This window comes from Crocodylus siamensis, chromosome 1 (genome assembly GCF_052110815.1).
Source record: "Crocodylus siamensis isolate JL-2025a chromosome 1, ASM5211081v1, whole genome shotgun sequence".
Taxonomy (NCBI): Eukaryota; Metazoa; Chordata; order Crocodylia; family Crocodylidae; genus Crocodylus; species Crocodylus siamensis.
In genome coordinates, this window is record NC_143395.1 from 102,313,347 (window position 1) to 102,339,120 (window position 25,774).

The window sequence follows — 25,774 nt, forward strand, 5'->3', positions numbered from 1 at the left end:
ACTTAGGAAAATGGGAAGGAGTGTCAGTTTAGCTATAGGTTCTTCCATTACACAAAAGTTGCCAGTGTTAAGTAAAAACTGTAATTACGTAAAAAATAAACCTTGCCTTGAGATATGGAGAATTCATATAGAGAATTCTCTGAGTGCCTGTCTGTTACTTGGTCTAACAGGAGATAAAGCTAGAATTTCTAGACATTTCTAACATTTAATTAGTTTTAATGTTAATTTCTAAAACAGAAAACTTCTGGGGTTTAGAGGATATGTAGCTATTTAACTACCAGGCTTAAATACCAGTGGTTTCCTCTGACAATATCTTTTCAATGATTTTTTTAACTCCTGATATACAAAGGGATGTCTGTAATGCCAACATCTATTTGGGGAGAAAAAGATACTGACAAAGCAAAACTCTGCAAGCAATTAAAACGATGTGGTATGTGCTATATTTGGCCAGATTTTTAAATGTATTAGGCACCTAAAAATGCACATCTGAATGGGCACTTAACTCTAATTACTTCATTAGGCAATTTAGGCTCTTACACATGTGGGGAGCCTGCTCCAACATACTGGAAATCCAGTGTGTCAGAGCAGAATCGATTAATCAAGTCTGCCAGAGCATGGAAATCGACATGCTCTGGCAGCCTCACGCATCATGTCTATCGATGTCACCGCACTGACAAAATGGCAGTGGGGCACTCTGAAATAAAACACATCTGATCAGCTTTAGTTTAAAGTGCCCTGCCACCATTTTTTCAGCATAGGGACACACAGCAACACTGATACACGACACGCGGGCACATTTTGCTAATTAAAGTGCCCACTGTCATGTCCAAAAGTATGTGTAAAAATACCCGAGGAGCCTCCTAGATGCTTATCTGCGTTTTTGTTCATTGCTTAAATTTCCTTACAAACCTAATCTATTTTCCCACTATTCTCAGGAAGTGCGTCTGCTAGGTCTCAGTATAACCTAGAGAAGCTTGTTTACTTATAGCCTCAACCAGAAGAATAATTAGGAATATTTATTGAGGAAAAATGACATGGGTTTTCCTTATGATCATCTCTGAGTGAACTGCAGTTACAAACATCAAGAATACCATAGAGTCCAAAGAGTTAGTTTACAAATGGTACATGGATTTCTGGGCAGAGATGTGTCCTTTGTACTCCATATATCTCTCTTCTTTCCTCAGAAATCTACCAAATGATTGAACCCTTTTATCCTGCTTATGTCCCAAAATAGCTGGACACAGCTTTTTCTGGAGCTAATGTGTGGTTCCCTAAATGTCCACTGGTATTAGAAGAAGCTGTAACAAAATGATAAAGCCCCATTGCTTTGTACTTGAACCTGGCTCAAGTTGTGTGTTTTTATTAGTTAAAGGGTATAGGTTGTAGCCATGTTGTTCTAAGGACATAGGCAGACAAGGTTCTTTGGGTAAATCTGATATCTTTTATTAGACCAACTAAAATAGTTGGAAAAATTCTTCTTTGAAAGTATTTGGGTATGAACACCCTTCTTTAGGCAGAGGAAAGGTGTTTGTACCTGAAAGCTTGCAAAGAAGAATTTTTCCAACTATTTTAGTTGGTTTAATAAAAGATATCAGATTTACCCATAGAACTTTGCTCTCTTTATTAGTTAAAGCAATTTGGGTCTATACTGATTCAATTCAGCACATTCATAATAATTCTAAAAAGAAAAAGGGGGGGAAAGATTTTAAAGAAGAAAACTGCGGACAAGAAGAAAAACTGAACAAAATGAAATTGGACTTTCCAGTTACACATACAGGTCACAGATGTGTCAAAAACAGCTAACAAAATAGACAAGACGAGAGACTTGCAAACATTAAAAACATGCAAAAAAATTATGTAATAAGGAAAAAAAAAAATGAGATGGTACAGCTGTAGGAAGGTTTGCTTTACTGGTGATTCTTCTCCAGTTGCAGCAAAAGACAAGAAACCATGACTGAAGTAGGCAGAGTTTCACTGCCCATCAGTGGTTTCCACCTTCCATACGATCTCAATCTTGGTGAGCACCTGAAGAGTTGGGAGAATAGGAGAAGAAAGGCAGGTATATTTTCACCCTAAGAAACATCTCTACATAATCTACTTCTTGGTCTGTTCCACCATTTACCTCAGAACAACAAATTATTTGTGGCTTGACATCAATGCCAATGTGAGATAGATCTCCATTTATTTTGAGCTGTTCTTCCTCCCTCTCTTCTCTCAGGTCTTGTTTTGCCTCTTCTGTAAAACTCTTCTCTTCTGGAGTTCCAGAAACTGCATTTCCCTCAACCAAACTCTCTTCTGCAACTTGTGCATGCCCAATTGATACTTTTTCTTTACTGCCCTCTATTACAGATTCCACACATTGTACCACCTTTGCCGTATACCCTTCCACTTCCTTAGCATCTTCATTTCCTTCTTTTTCTTCCCTGATGACATCTTCTGTGACTCGATGGTATGGCTGGTATTCTCCAACCTCTTCATCTTCACTCTCACTACTGCTGCTGCTCTCTGATGACGTTGACGAGGAGTCCTTTTTTGATAGCTGTTCCACCTTACAGGGCTCCCCACCATCAATGGCAACTTGTATTTTCCCTTCGTTGATTTCATTTATGACTACTGTCTCTTCTATCCCAACCTCTGCCCGTTTCTTCTCCTCCACTACGCTCAGAGTCTCATGTGAACTCTGCACAAAAAAACATGGATGAGGAAAACAAAAGTACAGTATATAAATAAATCAAAATGATGGAAACAAAATTAACTGATGGCTGGTTCATGTCATGAAGAGGACTAAGATGACTGTGATGGTTAACTGAAAAAGGAAAGAAAGAAAGAATGAAGGTGGATCAGAAATGTCAGAGCCAAATGTACTATGGAAAAAAAAATCAGAAGAACCTTATCAGCATCTCTGGCTCCACTGCAAGGCCCTTCTGCTCTGGGACCAACTTTCTGTGAAACAAAAACCAACCAGAGGACACAAATCAATAAGTTTTCTAAACACCAAACATTTAACATTGCGTAGACAACACAGTGAGACAAAGGATCTGCATATCCATTGTTGACACAGTATAGTCAGCATAAGCTCAGTTCAAAACGCATACCGCCTCAGAACAGAAGGGTATACTGATATCCACACAGAATCTTCAGTTATGCTTGTTTCCTACAACCAATCTACTGACTAAGGTGCCCATTAAAAAAATTATGTGCCCATAATCTAGGTGCCCATTAAAAAAATTATCCCAATTGGTGATGTTCAAAAACAAAATAATTCCCAAAAAGATTAAAAAAGAACCCCAACTAATGCTGGTCCAGGATGCAACCTGGCAAAACAATCATTTTCCTACCATAAAATTAATTAAATCAAGCAGTAAGCGTGAATGTAATTATTGCATAAATGGAAAAAACATTACTTCATACACTATCCTACCATCTATCAGCTCTCACATACTAAATATGACAAGTATTTTTAATTTTATTGCAGGCAGTTTTTTCCCTTTAGTTTCTTATTTTTTTTTTAGTTTTTATAGTTATAAGATTTGGAAGCTCCTTTTAATAATTTTATATACTGTAATAAAAAGAAGAAGAAGTGTTGGGTTACTGTTGTATCTAGGGCATGTTATAAAGAAGATCCTAGTAGGCTCTCATTTGGATAGCTCAAATGGTGAGTTTGTATTAGTGTTTGTACCATGACAAAATGATTTGTGATGGGTGTCTGCATTGGCATACTAGGCCAAAAAATGTACATTCATTTATAGTACCATGACAGTTAAACAAAACATGCATTGAAGCAGCAATGTTCAAGTTCAGAGAAACTCATGAAAGCACAAATATATTTTAAATTCAGGGGTTGGCAACATTTTTGGGCAAAGTGCCAAAAAACACCGGCAGCCTCGACTTGTAAAATGCTGGCGTGCCAGGGTAGATGGTGGGTGAGCCATGAGAGGTCCAATTCTTGAGGCAGCACAGCCCCAGCTCCTTCTCTGTCATTCTCCCTAAGGCACATATGCCAAGTAAAATGCCTGTTTTAATTGAAGTCAGCACACCATCTGTGACTTAATCCTGGCCTCTTTTCTTTTTTGTTAATCTTTTTAAGTACAGTGTGTACAGGATCAGACCAACAATCCTGGTGAACCAAAAGTAGAATCAACAAACTGAGTGCTACAAATACAGGACTAGACCCTGAGTTCACTACGCCAAATTCTCTTTTACAAAGAGGGGTGACTGTTTTGATAAAAATCGCACTGTGATACAATAATTTAACTTTTATATAATTGTTTAAAACACTTTTGAGGTCCACATCTATTAATTTTAACTTTATATGCGTTCATGACAAATCTATTTCTTCCATATCTATCTATAACTAGAGAGTCTTAGGAATACACAGCATCCAATATGGCATAAGGTTTAATACCTGGATACTGAAACTTCATACAGTAAATTTTATCTGATGTGCTGAAAAAACCCAGTTCCTCTACATGTGGCATTACAGGGAGGGGGAAAAAAAAAAAAGCAAAAAAGCAAAAAAGCACCTCAGGCAGCTGTGAGAAGGGTGAGGCAGAAAGCATTTCAGAAGGTACATTATCTTTCCCAACAGTGCCCTCTGGTGTCCGTATCGTGGCTGAAGAGAAGGTAGATTTCATGCTAGTGGAAAAGCCCTCTTTACTAAATAAAATTGATGTTATTTCTTCTTCTAGGCTCTAGACAAGTTAGAAAATGGAAAGCAAAGAATTAAAACAGTAGAAGACAAAACAGCACTGACCTACAAAAGAAAGGAGAGGTTAAGCAAGAAAAGAAACAAACAGGACACCGAAAAGAATATATTTCTGAATTATCCAAGATCAAAAATCAAACTGTGCTCTTAAACAGAAAAATGTGATAACACAGCAAGACCTAGTGACAGAAATGTGTTGTCTATCACAATCACAATACTTTACCATACTAAGATACTAGATACCCACAACTCTATTGCTTTTACGTATTATTTCAGACTGTAAAGATATGGAGTGTTAAATGGAAGGATTCAACAAAACCTTCCCATACCTCTTAATGCAAGGGTAATAGTTTACTAACAGATTCAATTTCAGGTTCAATACTAGGAGTATTTCTTCTTTAAATTCATTCTTGATTTTTCCTGGTCTTCCCTCGCAGCATTAGCTACAAATAGAGGGCTAGACATACCTGAATACTCCTCTCCTGCTCTATGATGGCATGTGTCCATGATATTAAACAGATTTTTGCCAGCTTAACTTTATATGTCTGTTTTTTTTTTAAATAAATACTTTAAGGGGAAATCAAAACATGCATTGATCTAAGAATTCAGCATTAAAAACGTTAAAACTGTTCCATTCTATTAGGCAAACATGTATGAACATATATTTACAAACAGACTTAAAATGCCTATAGCTCTGTACCCCAAGCTACTATGAATCTGTTTTATTATGGATAACAGAAATCATGAGCTTTATTTAAAATTATCACTGCCATCACCAAAAGCTAAAATAATTGATTGTTTCTGTTTTTCCCCAAAGAATGCCAAAAGTTCTTTTATCATGTTAAAGGTTAAACTTACTTAAAAATATAAAACCAATAACATAATTAATATTTTATCCTGATGTAATGTAGAAACTGAACAAATGTTGTAGCTATTGATTAAAAGATATGTCGGTCTGTTTTAGGGATTTACAAGCCACATATCACCCCAAAGTACATCTTAGGGCAAAAGTACATTTTGGGCCAAGCTAAAAAGTTATGCAAATACTTTATTAAATATGGACTTACAGTGGACTTCTAGTATAGAACCTAAACACATACACAGTACACAGTGCTGTGTATACATACGTAGTACACACACATACACACACACTACATGCATGGAATGAAAGTGAAAGGAAAGAAGAGGAGGAGAACAAAGACCCCTGAATATTGTTATAACAGAACAACAAAGCATCTTCAAGGTACCTGGGACATATCCAATTTAGATGGAAGTTAGTTAAATTTGTCCTGATCCTTTTTTGGACATTCATTCATTCTTCATTCAAAAACCAAAATGAAATAAATGTTTAGAAACATCTGCATTTTAGGTTTGTGGGGGGGTACCTTTGTTCGTTTGTTTTTTGCTTAAAGGAGTGATTATAATGATGCTGGATATCCAAAACTGTAAAAAAAAACCCCCTATAATTGCAGGTTTTCCATCAGAAATATTAAGTCACAGATGCTGCGCATTTAAAAGTATAGCAGTAAAAAAAGGTGTTGACCCAATGGAAATGTGTCTCATACTCAGAGAATAAAATTAATCAGCATTTATGTTCATTGGAACAGGCAGGGAGAAGAAATTACAGGGTTCTCCATGGATAAACAGCTATAGAGTGTGTGAGTGCTACATGCACATGTATAAATTAATGTCATTTTAAACTGCCATCTCAATAATAAAATTTAGCACTTACTAGGCACCTGTACTACTAAAAGGGGTTCTTCCCTTCCTCTTCAACGCTTCATTCATCTATCCAAAAACTGCTATTTATTACCTTTCAAATCAGATGCTGCTATTAGCAGCAAATAGAAATATCCCCCCACTTAACAGCAATGGCAACAAATCCAAATATTTATGCACTGCCAATAATCAAAACAAAGTTTACAGCTTGTTTTGCAATGTATTTTGATTTGAGATGTTTAGCTGAAAAAAAAGTCAGAGGTCATTTAATCAACAACATGGCAATTTTTTTTAATTCAACCATCATAAAAACCACAACCCAGATTTTATATGGTGCTTTTTGACAATACATCCTAGAGCATTTTACAAAGGTGTTCAAATGTTCCCCATCCTACAGATGGGAGAGAAGTGGCAGAGACATGAAACAGCCACACTTAGGCATCAATAGAAATGAACCATTTTCCCAGCAACACAGATCCAGGGATGGCTGCAGTAGTTGCATAACTGTGATGCGAATACAAACATTTTAAGAGGGCTGAAAATGACAATTGATGCATCTGGGTTGAAACACATGTTTCTTTGCCCCCTTAATCATGTTATTAGTAAACACTACAGTATTCTTCAGCACTATCTGATTAATGTACACAATTTCCATTTGTCTCTTAAAATGTTACTGATTCTGAAATTCAAGGCAAGTTTTGATAGCAGATTGCAGGGTTATAGGTTGTCACCATGTTAGTCTAAGGATATAGGCAGACAAGACTCTTTGGGTTAATCGGATATCTTTTATTAGACTAACTCAAATAGTTGGAAAACTTCTTCCAAGTGTTTTTCCAACTATTTGACTTGGTCTAATAAAAGATATTAGATTTACCCAAAGAACTTTGACAGCAGATAGCAACGCTTTGTTGCAAATATCAACAGATGAAGTTCATCAGCTCCCTTCCTCTCCAATTTTTTTGATGGTCTTAAATAAATTACTGCCATTTAAAGAAGGAATCCCAGTTAACTCAGGTCAGATCAAAAGTGAAAGGGAAGAAGTTTCAAGGTAGCCACCTTGTCCGTTTCCTATGGTTTTGCTTCAGTAATCCCTGTTGCTACAGCCCATTGCATCTGTTTTATAGGCAGTATTTCCCCTTGGAAAAATGTGGTCTCCTTTTTGCTATTTGTTTTTTGGTTTTTATAAAAACCAGTGTAAATTAACAGATAATAAGACATACATACACTGTCGTAATAGACATGTAGACAAATTGGCTTGAGAGGAGCACAAGAATACTAGGTGGGAGAACATGCAGAAACAAAATACGTGGATTGGCTTCCTTTTCAACAAATTAATTCAACACCAAACCTCACACACTTACACCATGTTGGTATATTAGACAGTACATTTTGTAATGAAATTGGTATGTTTGTTAATAAAATTCTGACATTCTGATCCATCAACATATCTGGAATACCTGTAAGGGAGTTTATGATTTTTACCTGCCATCATACTGTGATGGTTAAGCCTGAGAAACTGTTTCCTGGCAGCAGCTGTAAGTCCCTGCCCTCCCCCCACAAAAGAAAATAACAAGAAAAAGCCCATTAACATTATGGTAAAAATGTTTTTTCCAAAGTTAGCCAGTAAGGACTGGAATTACCAAGGTATTTCAGCTTATGAGTAGTTCTCTTGACTGTAGTCAAATTTAAAGTTAGGGATAACCAAGTACCATGTTGAAACAGAATCCTAATACAGAAAATTATTTGATAAAATTGAGAAAAAACATATTCTGGAGATTATAAAGTTTCCTCAATCTTTGCATGTCAAGAAAAGTCTTGTAGCAATAATTAGGACAGCAAGCCCACTTTTGTCAGAGGAAAAATCATGTGAGACCAGATGGCAAATTGACTTTTCTGGCACAATGTACTTGTAACCAGCAGTTTAATCTTCACAAAAACAGAAGTAGACCTAAGTTTGGTAAAAGCACAAAGTATTTCAGAACTGTAACAGCCTTAGGCAAAGAAACTAGGAAACACGTAGCAATTTCTAGAAAAAAACTGTTTCTAAACTCTGGGCTCAAAGAGCTGTCTAAAAAGAGCTACAAGACAATGAAAATCCTTCTTCTTTGTACAACATTATTAAATAGTTACCTATAAACTTTTTAGTGGTCTTACGGTAAGTCCATTTAAAGAACTATACTACACTACTTCCTTAAAAAAAAAAAAAAAAAAAAGAGGATGTTAATTTTTATCACTACTGAAGCAAGATAAAATGAAAGCCTGAAAGATGTTTACTTAAAGTTTGCCTAGGCAGAATTAAAGACAGGTATCTTACACTTTTTTGTCATGGTAAAACCAACTTGTAAGCATTTCAAATCACCAAAATCTAGCGTATACTCTGGGTCCCAAAACAGAACAAAGCTCAGTCCATGCAACTTATTTACTTCCGTTGATTGTTTATAGTTATTCTTTCACCCTGAAACTTGCATACAACTTATTTGATGTTTGGGCCAAAACTAAACAGCAAAATGTTAATAGATATTTAGTACAAAGAAATGTTACATTTGCACAAAAAGAATTGTTAGTATAGGAAGGCAATATACTATTTTCTCTAAGCAGCTGCAGGGAAATGCATGCTTACAAGTGTCTACAGTGACATACCCCTTGTGTCTGTAGAGACAGAGGTGTGATACGCCGCTTTTCCCATTCATTGGGGCGTGGCTCAGGTGTGGATTCCATGAAACTGCGCTTGAGTTCACTAATGCTAGCCTGATGTTTCAGTAAGTCGTCCTGGGTCTTATCCAGGTCCTAGCAATGTGCAATGTAAAAAAAGTAGGACAAAACACGACAACAAAAGCAAACTTATCCTCAAAAAAAAAATTCAAAACAAGAAAAGTGCCTTTTGTCTAAAGAGCCACTTTTTGGGGAATACTTTTAAATTTTTAAAAATTAGACTACAAAAGACTCAATTTTATTATGCTAGAGAGCCACCCTTATCTTATTTCTTTCATGTCTTTGTGCACAGGAAAAAAAATGACACTTTCAACTGTTCGGGTTTTTTGTTTTTAAACAAAAGGCTATTTTTATCTCAATAGGAAGGCCCCACAGCTTTGGAACAACTGTTATCAAGGGCTGCTGGCGTTTGCTTGAAAGTCAAAGAAACTTAAGCAAAACATACCAGGGCATTTGCTCTATGATAAGTATGGCCAAGCCTCACTGTTAATGGAAGCAAGAAGAACCCAGTGCAGTGACTATCATAAAAATGTAAATAAGGCTCTTTATGCCATTAAATTTAAGCCAAAAATAACTATTATTTATGTGGACTCTATGCTAGTGGGTCCATGGGACAAATAGCTTGACTGCGTAAGGGGTAAGTCCCACTAAAGTCAGCAGAGCTATTCCGTGTGCATAAAGCTGTGCATGCATGTAATTATTTGTAGCATCAGAATCTAAAAATAAATTTAAAAAATAAAAATCAATAGTTTCTCTGTCCTGCATGGAAGGGCAAGACTGCAGTATAGAAATCATGCAGAGGGGTCTGTGCATGTCTTTGGATGACGGGAGGAATCTCTGAGCTACCATCACATGGGTTACCAGAGAAGGTTGCAGTAAAGGTGGGTAAGTTTCCATTTTTATAAAGACGACTGACACCTCCACTTTGTAATTTGAATTAAACATCCATAGATGAGTTTCAGGTGTATATGGCTGGGAAGCTGATGTGGGAGTCAGGGATGATGCAGCAACCTCATAATTAGCTAGACCTAGTTTGTGGGCTGAATTTCACCTCCCTAATCCTTTTAAAATGAAATTAGATCTTCAGCCAAATACTTGGGCAGCATGAGAAAGAACAGAAGGCAGAGGCAAATATTATGGTTATATGGATAGTAAATTGGAATACCTTATAGTGGTATAATTCATACCAATATGGGAGTAGACAAGCAAGTTAGACACAAATGGCTGCAACTTTAAGCCTGTCAATCAGGGTTAAAATGACAGTACTTTAGGTTTGTTTATGGTACTAGTATAGCAGCAGACAGATAACAGTTAAATTAAAACAGCTGATGCACGCTTCCAAACACTATGTTGCCCCTTGCCTTTTAATATGATTTAAAGTTACCAGAGCTCACAGTGACAACGCAGTCTATAGTTCCTACACCAAAGATCCCCAAAAAATAACTTTGAGTATGCGTGCACAAGCATTGTTTGATTTTTACAAGATAAGCAACTGTTTAGCACTTCATTATGAAGCTCAGAGTTCGCTGAACGTGCTGATAAATCTCACATTAAAAATGTAGCCCTGCATACTGAAAGGACTTGCACTCTGCTTATCTGTAAACCCAATGAATAGCTCTGGTGAAGGACAACTCTCATAGGATATGGCTTTAAAACTTAGGCTCTTATATGGAATTATAAAGGAATCATTAAAAAAACCCACAAATACGCACCTTTAAATATCTATCCAGAAAGTTAATTAAACCTGTCTATTTTTAAATGAACAAACAAACAAACAAACAAACAAACAAACATTTTATCTGTTTTTTGGTGAATAGAAAGGTATGGATTGTATCACAATCATTCCACAAATCTTAAGTAATATTTATATAACTAACACTGGCAATATTTTAGTAGATCCTAAAAAGAATTATAGTGGCTTAAGACTAGGCACATTTCTTGTATTTGTTCAAACCCTGATTATGCAGTTTACACTGTTTGTGTTTTAGTATATTATGCAAAAGTAAATTTTGAAAAGTCATCAGAAGCTGCAAAAAGCAACAAAATATATTAGTACAATTACAATAATTAAATCAGAAATAAGCTCTTTTGTGACAAAGGGAATTTCTTATAGCCCCATTTGGATGGGCAAACTAGTTAGGTATAAGATGATAATATTTTTTTTGGAAGTTGTTAGTGCCCTTTCAGTTGCTTATCATTTTAAACTACAGGGACTCTACCTAAATACACACTGGCATAAAATATTCCACTTAGATTATAGAAACAGCTTTATTAAAGTCAAACATCTCTGTGTAAGTAATGAATAACAGCACTTGGTATTTAAATAGTGCTTTGAGTTCAAAGCCTTTTCATAAACATTAATCCTCAAGGAGAATTAATTCTTTAGGAAAATTTCAACAAGAAGAAAAATAAAACAGGCATCAAGGACCAGGTTTTTACAAGTATTTACACATTTAAGTCCTTTTAAAAAACTGATCTTAAAGTGACCTGCACAAAGTCTACAACAAGTCAGTGACATGGACAGGATTAGAAACTCAGGATGTCCTGCTGGTTATCATTATGTTTATCCCTCCAGAGCATGTCATCCCAAATGTCCACTGTATACATGTGAGAAAAGAAAATGAAAACATTGAGTGCAATCTAGAAGGTGAATCCATCAAGTTATGCATTTGTCTGGTAAGTAAAAATCCAATATTTGGGTACTCAGCAGGCAAATTAATTCATGATTTAAACAGGGCTATGATTCCCAGATGTCACTCTGAAAACATCTAGCAGATATAGTCTTACAAGCTTCTCCTTCACGATAGGAAATAAAGCTTTACAACATGCATTTCCAACTTATATTTCCCCATGCATTTCATGCATAGTGTCCATCACAGCCTGCACGTGACCACCCGTCCCATGCAGCCTGGCAGCAAATGAGAAGAGAAAGTGTTCCTTATATTATATACAAACCTCCAACATTAAATTGCTATGTCTGACATAAATATTTTCCCCGTCTACTTTCAAGGAATTGTTCTGTGAAATTAAACCACACACAAAAAAGAAAGCAAAATGAACATATATGTAGCAGCAAGTAACCAAAAAAGGGGCCTCAGATTGATAAGATTTAAAAATAAATAATGAGATGAAAAAGCACTATTCAGACAAGGCTAAAGAAGCTTCAAAATACTAACAATAGCAGGCAGCTACATGATTTAACTGAAAAAGGTCATCCACCTTCTGCTGTGTTTCTTCGTCTTTGGGCTCCACCTAGGTTAGGTGCATAGCAAATCATCAAAAGAAAAAAACTTTATTAATGAGAATCTGGAGCAACACACAGAAAGAGTTTGTTTGTTTGTAAATGTTACAAATCACATGCTATATTTACAGACTTTATTCTTTCAGCCTTAGTTACTGCCTATTATCTTTATTGTTTTGGCCTTAATTTTAACCCCAAATTAAGTCACTATGGGCACTTTTACACGTGCTCTGGGAGAAGTTGTGGGGAAACGGAGCTTTAATTAGAGTGCTGCCGCGTCTCGTGTATTAGCGTCTCCACATTTCAAAGTGGCATTTGAGAAGCTTTAGTTCAAGTGTCCTTGCTGCCATTTTTAGTCCGGAAGCACTGATGCATGAGACACAGGAGGCTTCTGGAGTGTGGTAACTGCCACGCTCTAACAGATTCAGTTAATCAAGTCTGCTGCACATTGTATGGAATTCCAGCATGTTGGAATAACCTCTGAGCTCATGTATAGGTACCCTTTGGTCTTCCATTTATACCACCACTGCAGAAATAGCTTTTCTACACTGAAGCAATGTTTTTATATCAATGAAGCAATGTTTGCCATAGACAAAATGGAAAACATTAGTACCACACATGCACTCCGTCTCTTTACTGCTGTGTTTTTCACAGTTTTCTTCCCAGGCTTCTAGAAATTTAAGACAGAGTGCAAGGAAAAAAAGCTGATGTCACCCAATTCTTGACGTCAAATACATTACAGAGAAACTCAGAAGCTAAATTCAAAGTGGAGTTTGTATTATGTATTGTTTTTGGTAAAATGGCTAATGATTACCGTCAAACTCCTATATAAGAATACAATTGCTTATTTGTAGATTTTTGCTTTAAAAAAATACAGTGAGATCTCAAAGACCAGTATGCTTTTTCAGAACAGGAGTGAACTTTTAAAAAAAATTATATCCTGATTACAAGTATACTGAATGCTTTTTTAAGGAAATAAATTATCTGAAAATATGCCATAGGCTAAATATCAGTAGCCAGTAGTTCAAAAGGCAGCATCTAGGAAGTCAGCACAGTGCAAACTCTTAAGCTCTGAAAGATGATTTACTTATTATACTTTTTGCTTATTAGAGTATTATTATTATTATTATAATTATTATTATAATATGCATATTCTATACTTTGAGAAAGTACATAATATATATGTATCATATTTTCTTGCATTTTCACTTACTTAGGACTTGCTGCAATTTTATGAGAAAAAGGAGAAAATCTTTAGTCATCTAAGAGAGTAGGGCTGGAAGGACCTCAGGAGGTCATCTAGTCTAATCACTTGTCTAAGCCATGCCAGACAAGTGTTTGTCTAAACTGCTCTTAAAACCTTCTGAGGATAGAGATTCCACAACTTCTTTAGGTATGTATTGACATTACTTAGATTTATTTTACTGAATTTATGTTTTTCCTAGTGTTGCGTCACACACTCAAGCGTAACACATATAACACTGAGATAATTACATCATTACCATCACAGCCATTGAAAGAACTGGGCTCCTTCATTGCTCAGCTTCTAGTTAAAAGGCCATCCTGTTTTGCTTCATATTTCCACTGAAGTTCATATGTAAACTTGCCTTTGACTGTGTGTGGTGGATTTGCCATGACATGCAAAGCAACCATATGGAGAGTAGGCACTTTTTGTCAGCCAAAGCAGACAAAACATCAGAACATATACACTTAGTGAGACTGATACTTTTGCATAGCAACTTCAGCACATTTCTAAAATATTCGTACTTGTGATGGTTCAAGTCAGTTATGTAACCTGCAATCCAACCTAATAAAAGAAACTAGTCTTCATCTTACCTGCTGCTGAATGTGAACAAAAGCACTAAAAAGCCAGAGAGATCCTTGGACAAAAACACACAACACTGCACAAATGCATGGAAAGCTGAAAACTTACAATTCTAGTGCCTATTTGAAAATGGAAATTACAACAAAAAGCTATTTATAGTGTTCACAATTTGGTGAATTAAAACAAGAGACAGAATTTTAGAAATTTCACTCTACAGATTTTAACAGAACCTACAATAATTGCCCCTACAATGCTATTTTAAAGTTCATGGACTATGATGAAGGCAGAAATGGACGTGTGTGTAGTGTAACTGAGGCAATATTGTCAAATAATTGTAAGATGCTTCCCATCCCAAAGTATTTCTAATATGTCCATTCATAAGCTCTCAAAACCTTTCAATTACAAAAAAACCAAGGTACACAGAGGATATAATCCAATCTGATGCACTGCACCACATACTCATCCAGAAAAATCAGACATTTAAATATTAAAAGACCCTCAACTGTACCAGTGGCAAGCTGTCACTAGTAAAAAAAAAAAAGTGAGAGGTATCTATAGTTAGTACTAGGAAATGTGCAAGATTGAGGGCATCTCCGTAAACAGATGTCAAATCTATAAGCAGATGCCATCATTTAAGCAACAAAGTTACACACCTCCTCTTTCTCTGGTTTGTCATTCAAGTCATTGTCATAAGCACTCAGTGACTTCACTTTCAGCTCCAGTAGCAGAAGGTCAGAGCAAGAGAAAGGGAAAATGTGAGCAAGAGAGGAACAGACTGGAAAGGAGAGAGAAGCAGCACAAAGATGATAAGGAATGAGAGGTGATTGGAAAATAGTACTAAATGTTCGGTGGGAGCAAGGAGATGCAAACCTCAGAAGACTAGGATGGCAACATCTTTGTCAGGAAGTGAAGAGAAATGTAAAGGACAGTGTTTGTTGAAGCCGAATGAAAACCAACAATCAGCATCAACAAAAACACAAGAAGATGTACAAGAAGAGTGGGGAGAAGGGGAAAGAAACTGGTCATTAGTGAAAACTTTTACTCAAAAATACGTGTTAGCACTACTAATGTAATACAGATCTCAGACTAAAACTGGAAATCCCCATGTATCTTAAAAGCAGCCAACTTGTCCAGTTTAATGAACTGTGAAACTGAAGACATTGTAGATGTTCAGTTTTAGACTCTGGAGAATTTTGCACTTTTGAACTGTAATAGTACAGCCACTTACAAAAGAAGAGAGCAGACAGACATTCAAAGCTTTGGAGAAAGGTCAGAGAACACAGCAGCACATGAAGGACAAGCAGGCACTTTGATCCTAGGATTTACTACCATTCCCTCTGGAATTTAAAAACAACCAAAAAAGAAAAGAAATAAATCTGTTTTGGGAGGAAAATAAAACCCTGCTGTTTACAGAGCTGGTACATGTAGTAAACTCAACTGAAGAGCTTCAAAAAACATGCAATTCTTTCCAAAATGTTCTTTCCAGTGGGTAAAGGATATTTCTTAGTTTTCTACTCTCTCCCATAGTACCACCAATGCATATGTATTTTCCTCAACTAGTTTACATATGTATTTTCCTTGACTGATTTGAAATCCTTCCTTTCCATTTTTGCCCCGTCCTGGTGGCAAAGTATTTAGCAGAATTCACAGATTGGTTGAACCTGGTACAGCCACACTGTGAGTGCTTCTGCTAAGGCCTACTGATCTAAAATTATTCATTTGGAGTAATATGAACATGGGACTGCAGGTTTGCTCTCACTCAGATAGAGGATAACCATGAACTGCACCAGGCTGCATCCAGATATGCAGGGGCCTGTGCTTGCAGCAGCACAAATTGATGCAGTGAATACCCCCTGCACCTGTTCTTTCTTGTGGGGCAAACTGTCCTGAAATGGGCAAACTGCCTTTTCCCAGCTTCACTTGGCTTTTTAGCCAGGGAGAGCTGGAGGCTGAGGCCAACGGGATTGCTGGCCCCAGCAGCCTTACCTGGTGGCCTGGAGCAGCAGGGGCACAGGTCAGGCAGCACAGAGGCCTGGCCGGCAGCCAGAGCATGGCCTGGCCTCACATGGCCTGGCTTGTTGTGTAGATGTTGCACTGCTTTTTGTTCTGATTTTTTATTTTATTTTACTTCCAGCAAACCCCAGTAGCAAATTTTGGCCGTGTGCTGCAAATTTGTAGAGCAGGGCACATTTTAACATTTGCAGCATGTGGTTTGTGGTGCCTCAAAAAGGTCTGCGGTATCACAAACCACATGCCTGAATGCAACCTGAGACACAACATACTAAGTCTGTCCGTGTGAAATGATTTGGGTACCACTTATCTAAGCTGCAAAAAGGATGTTTTCAAAACATGCTGAGAAGAGAGATTTTGGATGGCCAGCCAACAAAATAAGGCTAGATATCTGAAAAAGAAGGCACACTTATCACTGACTTTCAAAGGTTTAAGCTTACATTTTGGAAAGAGGTGTTGGCACAAGTTTTGCTGTAAAAGCAATTAGAATTTGACTAACTCCTTCAACAAGATAAGTAAATCTGCACTTGCATAAGAATTTCTCCACTATGTGCAAACCAGACTTTTCATGGAAAGATGCGTCAATTCTAAATGAACATTCCTTTTTTAAAGCTCAAATGTTTCTGTAACAAATACTAATGCAACAACTTTGAAATCAACTTGAACAAACCAAAATGCATGCAACTAAATAGGCTGTACGTAACACTAAAAACCACTTTCTAATAATTTTGTTCAACACAGGAATTAGATAAAATCTAATTTATGGCAGAATTAGTCCAGAAAAGGTTCAGCTCCTACAATTGTATGCTGGAATGATTTAAGTAGCACATTATTATGGTAATTAAAATTAACTTGTAGCAACAAAGGGAAAAATTAGAAGATTCAATGTCATACATGCAGATTTGCAATATGTTATTTGTTCCCTTTTGGCTATATAAAATATGGGGTGTGCGTGTGTGTGCGCATACCCCCCATATATATCTGATTAAACAGAACAAAATCATTTAAATATGTAGGGATAATTTTCAAAGTGGAGTTGTATACCTCTTAAAAATAAGTACAGTAGAACGCATACTGTTATTGAATAATTTAAATGTTACAGTACAGTAGAACGCATACTGTTATTGAATAATTTAAATGTTACAGTCAGTCATACCTTTCCATCCTGGGTCAGTTCCAATGGTGGGGATTTAATTGGGCTTCCATCCTCCTCTCTACTTTCCCCATTTTTTAATTTGGCTAGGACAGCAGCTTCATCACCAGTGGGTCCTGCTGCGGTAGCAGATAAGTCCCTTAGCAGACTTTGGTCTGTAATACCTACGGGAGCTAATAGAGGACACAGAATTTCAGGTATGTTGAAAAGTTTTGTTTTGAGAACTTCTACCTATGTAGTTTCACAACAGCATAGCTCTTGAGAGATACCCAGTGCAAAATTGAGAAGCACAAAGAATTCGCAGAGCCCTAGCAAGATATCAAGTGTATAAAACATCAATCTGTATAAACTGCCATACTTATGGCAGTGATAGATAGATCCCTGTGATAGATAGAGATATCAGGTATATCATATACATACATACACACACACACGTATTATTTTACACATGTATATCTTTTTTCTGAATATCATTTTTTTTTTTTATATATGATATTCAGAAAGAAAGATAGATGATAATCAAGCATCCATTTTAAAAGTAAAGTTTCTAACTATACTTGCACGGCTTTTCAAAATTTACTAATGATAGGCTCGGTGGGATTCAATGTTTGTTGACAAACATCAATAAACAGCAATTTCATGGCACACTCAGACCACTGGAAAAATATTTCCATCAGTAATAATGGAAATTTATAGAAAGGGGACTGTAACAGGGAACCCTTACCCCTGTTACTTGACAGTGGATTAGGAGAGTCAGAGGGTGCAGGGTTAAAGAGGAAAACAATGGGAGACCTAATGAGTCATCAATTAAATAATTAGCTGTTCTGACCTAATGATTAATCGATTAAGCAACTAGCTGCTCATTTACAGGTCCAGGGAATTGGACTGGAAAGAGATAACAGGCTACTTAAGCCCCCTACCCAAGGGGGAGGAAGGGAGGGATAAGGAGAGGAAGGTACTGGAGGCTCCAGACTGGTGGCAGCAGGGTCCTGCCTGGGCCTGGCAGGCTAAGCTCAGGAGACCAAGGGCAGCAGCCACCTCTCCCAATGTTCCCAGAGCTTTGGTAGTGCTGCTGTCCTCCTCTTCTGGTCTCTGCCCACCCAGCTCTTTCCTGATGAATAAATAGAATGATTTAAAGTAGGGATGATTTACTGATGTATGGATATTTACTTTTTATATTTTGATGTTATTTTATGAAGCTTGTAACAATAAACTGTCATTACTAAATTGTCTGCCCCCTACAGCCCTAATGTCATGCAATCCTGAAAATTTAAATGGATAAAAATCACAATAAATATCTTAGAAATAAACATCAATTTTAGCCAGTGAAATATATAAAAATCGAATTACGTGAAGCCTAATGGTAAGTGTTATAAATCAAGACTATTTGATTACTCTGATGACAGTGTCTCAAGAACAATAAACAGCTAGGGTTCATGTGTCCGTGATGTCCACCATGATAAAAAGAATCCATGCAAATAGGTTTCTTATGGCATTCAGTATTTCTGCTTCTGAACCTGTCCCTCAAAAATATCAGGCACTGTAGACATGCATTAAAATACAACACAACATCGCTATACTTTTTCCGTTTCTAAAAGAAGAAAAATATCCCATGTTGAATATATTTATTTAAAAGTCCCTGAAGATTGTGCATCATCTGTTTTACTATCAATGCTGTATAATAAAATTCACCAGCAGGGGGAGCTCAAAGACCAACTGGCTCAGACCAAAAACCCAGCAATATTTTAGAGACTGGTCTGAACTGTTTGAATGAGTACATCTTTAAGAGAGATACAAGAGGGAAACAAAAAAGGAATAAAAGTACATAGTTAAACAACTGTCAACATTTAATAAACCAGGACAAGCTAACAGAAATGTTAGCATGTTGTATTGAAACAGTTCAAGAAGCTGTAAGAATATGAATGTTTTTTTAATGGTCAGTACCATGGTGCTCAACTTTCTGGCCCGAAGGGTTTGAATGAGTGGCCCGGGATCAATCTGTGGGCTGGACTGCGTGCATGGTTGGCACCTGGATTGGGTCCCACATCGCCTGGATCAGGTTCCATACCACCCCAGCTCTGTGCACTTCACTTAGCTTGAAGGAACACACTATGCACCTGCAGAGCTCCTCACAGATCTGTAAATTTGGGAGCTTGGAAGCAGCAACATGGTTCCCTTGCTGCCAAATTTTTCCATTTCCCTTGAGTTAGGTGTTCAGCACTCTGGGTTCAGTAACTTACAAAGGAAACCACAATTATGCAGGGGAGGAGGGGTGGAAAGGAATGAATAATCTGACTATATTGGAAGACACTTAACTATCAAGAGTATTTGAACTCATCCAAAACTGCCTCTAGAAATCGCACTGCACTCTGTCCCAAACCAAAGCCAGGACCCAGGGTGATGCGCGTTTCACCCAATGTCACATGGTGACACAGCTGTTTCCCTTCATTCAGTGACACCTATTTCTTGCCTTAGTTATAAAATAACTATTTGAGAAATGTTTACTGTCTTAATATAAAGCAAGAAGAGACATGATTTACATTCATGGAAGGAGGTTGTCAAAGTGGCTAGTAAAGTGAAAGAGAGATCTAGGGTCTCACTGTCATTTTCTCTTTTTGAAAATCTTTTCCCTTCCCCTAATAATTTTTCAATCTAATTTCAGCTTATATTAAGACTCTAATTTACAAAAGTGGACCAACAAAGATCAATTCTACAAATAATATTCCCTGGTAGAAATCCACTATAACAGTCTTTATGTAGCAACTGAATTCTATTTATTCTGTCATACACAAAAAGAACCAATATTCCCAATTCCATTATTAAATTGTTAAATTTAAAATGGCAAAAGCAGAAACTCCAAATGTAGCATGCCAAACAAAATACCATTACTTATCCACTTATTTTGCAGTAACTGATTCTTCAAAATTTGATAGATTTCTAGATTTGATAGATGACCCCTAAGTAGTGAGGGGGAGGATTGGGTATATATACAACTAAATATTATAGCTTCATCATTGGGACATTGTATTGAGAAATACAATGCAGGTGCTCCTAAGAGGTCATCTGCAAGTCAAGCAATTTTTTTTTTTTAAAAGAAGGGCAAGAGCCACAAGGTGAGGGAAAAGGGTAAAGTTCCATGTACATTAATCCAAACTTGAGGCCTCATATTTGATGTTGGTGTCATTGGCCAGGTTTAAGTGCGACATTAGAACAATTGGGCCTTTGTACATGCAACAAAATTGGCCTTTAAAGCTGCTGAATTGCCCTTTTCCACCATTTTAATGGTATTGGTATTTACAACCCCCAGTGGCGTATTCTGTTTTAATGGCATTGCTACTTACACTCTTGCTGGTGTATTCCGCTTTAAATGACAGTAATGTAACAGCAAGGCAAAACCTATCTACAGTGTTTTAGTTTGCTACCTAACAAAGTGCAATGGTGCACAGGACACTGGAAGCCAACGTGCTTGGGGAATGGTGCATGTGGGGCTGGACCTGCCTCTCCTGCGGTTGGCAGAGGGGGGCTTGTTGGTGGGCTGTGCAGTCCCTGAGCTGCGGGTGGCCCCAGTACTTCTCTCCACTGTGGTGGTGCCCCCCAGGTGCCACATACCCACTAGCCTGGGTGGTCCCAGTGGGGCACCGCCACCATGGAGGGAAGCACTGAGCCCCATGTAGCTCAGGGGCTGTGTGACCTGGAGGCAGTTCAACTGGAGCAAAAACAAGCACAAAAAAAAAAAAAGTGGAGAGGAGCCTGATCTTTTTTTTTTCTCCCAGAACCTGCCTGCCTGCCTGAGCTGTGCAGGGCCTGGTGCTTCCGTCTGTGGCGGCAGCGCCTTCCCATGAGCAGCACCCACCTGCTAGCAGCCCACCCAGGGTGGATAAGGGAGACTTAAGGCCTGTTGTGATGCAGTGCCATGAAGTAATGAAGGTTGCTTGCATTTACACTGTGATTAAGTTAGAGACTGGAGGATCAGACTGTGGCTATGGAGGCCAAATGGGCACCTAAGAAGCACCCAGAATAAAGTCCTGTAAGGGTTGGAGACTAGAAGGGGCTAGGATGCAAAACTAGTCTAAGATGGGCAAAACTGGATCCAGGGGCCCAAGCAGCTTGAGAAGCGTAAAACTAGGGCTGAAGCCCAGAAGCCAAGGTCTGAGAAAGGGAGCCAAAGCTGAGAAGTCTGAAGCCCCAACAAAGGTTTGAGACCTAAGGGGCCAATGTTGTTTTGGGGCCAGGGAGCACCTCATAAGTGATACCAAGTAGCATCTGCCAGACATGGGTGTAGCTACAGGGGAGGATGGAGGCCACAATTAATGACACTAAGGTGGCTTGTGCCCTAAGGCACAAATAGAGACAAGAGGGCTGCAATTTAGTGCCCAAAGGGGCAAGACTAAGGCAAACTGGGGCTCACTCTAGGACCCTGGGGTAACCACCCTAAACGGTATAAAGATTTCATCAAGGCATGGCAGGGAAGAGAAAAGGGAGGGTACCTCAAGGAGCCAGAGTGGGGTAGGAGCTGCGTGGCCACCCAGGGACATCACAACCACCCTTGAGGCCTAGACCTTTCTAAAACTACCTAACTTGGAAACTGAATTTCATAAGGTTTAGACAATAACATTCTCCAAATCCAGGTCAGAATTTTCTAAATGGAGTAACCGAAGAGAGAAAGCAACAAGAAGAAATCCAACCATTATATTCAGTAAATAATATCCCTTATCATAAATTCTTACCCCCATCAAGACTCCTGGAGATACGCTTGCTTGAGGTACGCTCAAAATATGGGGCTGGTCTATCTATAAGGTTGCTAGCTTGCCGTGTCTGTGCTTGCGTGCGACCGCTGTAACGGAACTTGGAACCCAAGGTCAGGAACTTTCCCTTCGCAGGCTGTTCTGGTGATATCAGTCTATTAAAAAAAAAAGAACAAAGGTAAATTTTTCCAGTGGTATGAAATACTTTAGCACAGCACTTCACAGCTATCTGCTGCCTTGCAATGCAAAATAATTAGGACGGGAATACTGTTCAACAATTAGGGCAGACAGAAGAGACAAATTTTGCCCAAGCTGGCCACAGAAAGTGGTTTATAGTCATGACCAAACAAGTGCATGGCTGCAGAATGCTTAGAAAATGGCTGATCACGCAAAAATCTGAATCCTTAATGCATGAGGAGTCAGGTGAAGATGTTTTAAAACGGAGCGTCTTCTGCAACTTGTCTGCACTGCCTGCCAGCCTGTCACTATTTTCAGAATGGAAGTGGGGAAAGGGAGCAGAGGGAGTTTGGTATGGGGTTTTTTCAGTTCCTGCTCCAACTCACTAATCCTAGAATAAGTTCCCTCTCCTCCCTCTCCCTGCCTCCCATTCTCAAACAGAGACAGGCTGGGAGAGAGGAGAGGCCGTTGCTAAGGTTCCCCTCCTTGAACTAAGAGTGAACTTCTGTTTGGTCCAGGGGAACACCGCAACTCAGAAAACATCCTGCAAAGTGTTCTCAGTTACAGCAGGGAGCTGCACTTGTGTCTGCACCCTTAAATATTAAGCTTCAGACAAAAACAGTCATTAATGGTAGAACTTGGGGATGCTACACAGTGCAGAGGAACAGATGCCTTATGTACCAAAGCCATGCGTTAATATCCATTTCCATCTAGGATCGCAACTAATCCAATCTTCAGAAGTGGCAACAGATATCACAAAATCTCCGAAATGTTAGCAGGTAACTACTTAACTGCTATGGGCTCTGCAAATGGCCAAAGAAAAACACAAACAAAATTGGCATTCCTGTCCAAACAAGATGGCCAATTGGGGCTCGCTGGTTGTACTGTCTAGCTGGAAAAATTGGCTGCTGAGAACAATAAAAACCAAAGCACTTGAATGGTCAGAATTCAACCGACTGTACCTTTCTTTAATTGACTCCTTTCTGTATGCACTGACAGGATGGATGAGAGAAGCTCAAGGGTAAATATCAACAGGTACAAAAGGGTTTCTCCAGATGAAGAGAAACCTTAAGAATGTACCCTAATATTAACCCTAACCTGGCAGACTTCAGGGGGAGCTCTTAAGAGCTGTACCATTATCCGAAGGAACAGAAAAAGGAAAACTCACATAAATTTGTTCCCTAAAAAAGTACTTAGTCTAGGGCCGGGCAATTATTTTGACTGGTGGGCCACTTAACGAGTTTCAACAAGTTGTCGAGGGCCGTACACATAAAATCTTTCAGAGGATATTTTAACAAATTATAGATAAAAAAAAGTCATATAATAAAATCAAACATCTACTATAACATTTTAAATTTTATTGGAAAAATAAGTTTTATCCTGGTTTATGTTTTTTCAGTAGTGCATATAGAGACAATTGCACAATCACACAAAATAAAGTTTTACTCAAGTATATTGTGTGCATGGGGGGATGGAGAAGCAGCCTCCACAGACATTTTAGATCAATTTTTTCAATTATAAATTACTGTATCATATAGATATCTTGATGTCTCACATCAGAGAACAAATTGGGATAGGAAGAATATGAAAATGGAGAGTGCCCATAGGCTAGATGGCATCTGCACTGAGAAAACGCCTGAAGTGTTTACTGAGTTATTTTTGGATTATCTTTCTCCTTTCATCAAAAAGAACCCTAATATTAGTTATTCATAAACCAGGAAAAGAGTAGAGGCTTCAGGGAGTAAGATTTTAAAGACCTGAAGAATATCTAGATTTCTCAAAAAAACTGAAATGTTTTGAGAGTTAGAAAATGGTTGATCCTAGTAGGTCAAACACTTCAAGGCTACAACTTGTTGCCAGTTACTGACAGGGAACGGAGGGTGAGTAATATAGCCCCCCTACTGCCACTTGTTATGCTCCAACACAAGACCTTGTACAGGAGATGGTGTCATGTGTGGCCCTGACAGATAATGATACTCAAACATCTGGTTTTGAATGTATACATACCTACAGTGGGACCTACTGTCATGCATCTATTAAGAAAACTGAGCTTTCTAAAGAAAGGGCTATCCATTATATCTTCCTATGCTTGGGCAGTAGATTTCTGAAACATCTTGAACTTCTTCACTTGTTTGTGTGAGTAGTCTTACACCAGAAACTTAGGTAGATGATTTCCATAAATTCTCATTGACAATAATATATATGGCTTAGTCCATCTGTCTGTCTCTCCATAATACTCTTGGGCGGGGGGAATGTTGCTCCTGGCAGGGCATAGCTTCAACCCGTGCTGCATCAAGAATGCCCATCACGAATATCAGGCGGGCCAGGTGGATGCAGAGTGTGTGTGTGGGGGGTGGCGCTCTATCCCGCCCCCCCCATTCTTGATAGGCATTTCACTAGTATAGGATAAAAATACTACTTGGAGTGGGGAGAAAGATGCTTAGCATATTTTTCCAAGAGTCTTACTGCTCTTTGTTTTCCGCTGTTGGCAAGGCTATAGCATTAAATTGCCATTTTTAACCTCTACCCTGCTGAGATAAACTTTTAATCTCCTTAATAAAGAAAAACCAAGAGAACTAATTACTTCCTGATTAAGGGCAATTTATATTACAGGCTTAACTACATAGAAAAATGGAATTACTGTTAAACATTGCAAGAAGTCCTGAGAAAGCTGCAGATAAAATAAAATAAAATAAAATAAAATAAAATAAAATCTTTAATAAGGCATTACACAACAAAGTTTTGTGAAAGATATCCACATATCCAAAGATACGTAAAAATATCATGTGCTCAAACACTAGGGATGGGAGACAGAGCTAAGGACTAAACTGCATCTGATCCAGTTTGGTAATATTTCTTTAAAGTGACTTTAAAGAATCCTGCATAGGTCTGACTTGCATAAGCTGTCTAGGCACAGATAAACATTCAGCTGGATTGTTTTTTAAATGGGGAAGGAGAACTGATGGCTGGGAGCTAACTACTACATGTGCACAAGCCTGTAGTGATACAAGGAAGCTAAATCTGTTCCCCACCCCTCTGCCAGCTTTTTACCTGGATGGAACGGTTAAAATTAGAAATGATTTTGCTACCTTTGAATTGTCACAGGCTCCTGAACATGGACCAGGGAGAGCATAGCAGCTGCTATGCAGTGCCTGAAGGCTTGTCCATGCTCTCTGTTGCCTTCTTTTATAAAGCTTGTTTTCATATTTAACACTGTGTGTATGAAGTTTGAGAAGTCACCTTTCAAACTATAAGAGAAACCATTTAAAATACCAAACTTATGTTAATATGAGGCTTAAGTTTATCTTCAGATAAGCGATGATTAAAATGAAATAAATGTAGGTTATGGCTTACTTGCCTCGTAGAGTTTTAGTTAGATCTGAAAGTTATTTGCGCATTTGACTTATATGCAAAGTTTATGGTAATGTGGAGTGTGCTCAACCTGCATCATGAACTAGGAAGAATATTACAATTTCTTGAGATGTGA

General features: G+C 38.0%; 1 protein-coding gene across 13 annotated transcripts in view; it reads right to left on the reverse strand.

Moving 5' to 3' along the window:
• EPB41L2 (erythrocyte membrane protein band 4.1 like 2) overlaps window positions 1-25,774 on the reverse strand; it is a 226,742-nt gene that overhangs the window by 15,663 nt on the left and 185,305 nt on the right. For 5 of the 13 annotated variants that reach the window (XM_090039013.1, XM_090039052.1, XM_090039024.1 and 2 more), the window contains 8 exons: window positions 22,093-22,265; window positions 17,369-17,538; window positions 12,356-12,388; window positions 12,092-12,154; window positions 9,065-9,211; window positions 4,524-4,691; window positions 2,890-2,943; window positions 2,123-2,680 (listed from right to left, as the gene is read on the reverse strand). In XM_090039013.1, coding sequence (XP_089895139.1) covers window positions 2,123-2,680; window positions 2,890-2,943; window positions 4,524-4,691; window positions 9,065-9,211; window positions 12,092-12,154; window positions 12,356-12,388; window positions 17,369-17,538; window positions 22,093-22,265 — 1,366 coding nt within the window. The remainder of the gene's footprint in view (window positions 1-2,122; window positions 2,681-2,889; window positions 2,944-4,523; window positions 4,692-9,064; window positions 9,212-12,091; window positions 12,155-12,355; window positions 12,389-17,368; window positions 17,539-22,092; window positions 22,266-25,774) is intronic. The other 8 variants (XM_090039061.1, XM_090039071.1, XM_090039079.1 and 5 more) reach the window with 8 other exon arrangements.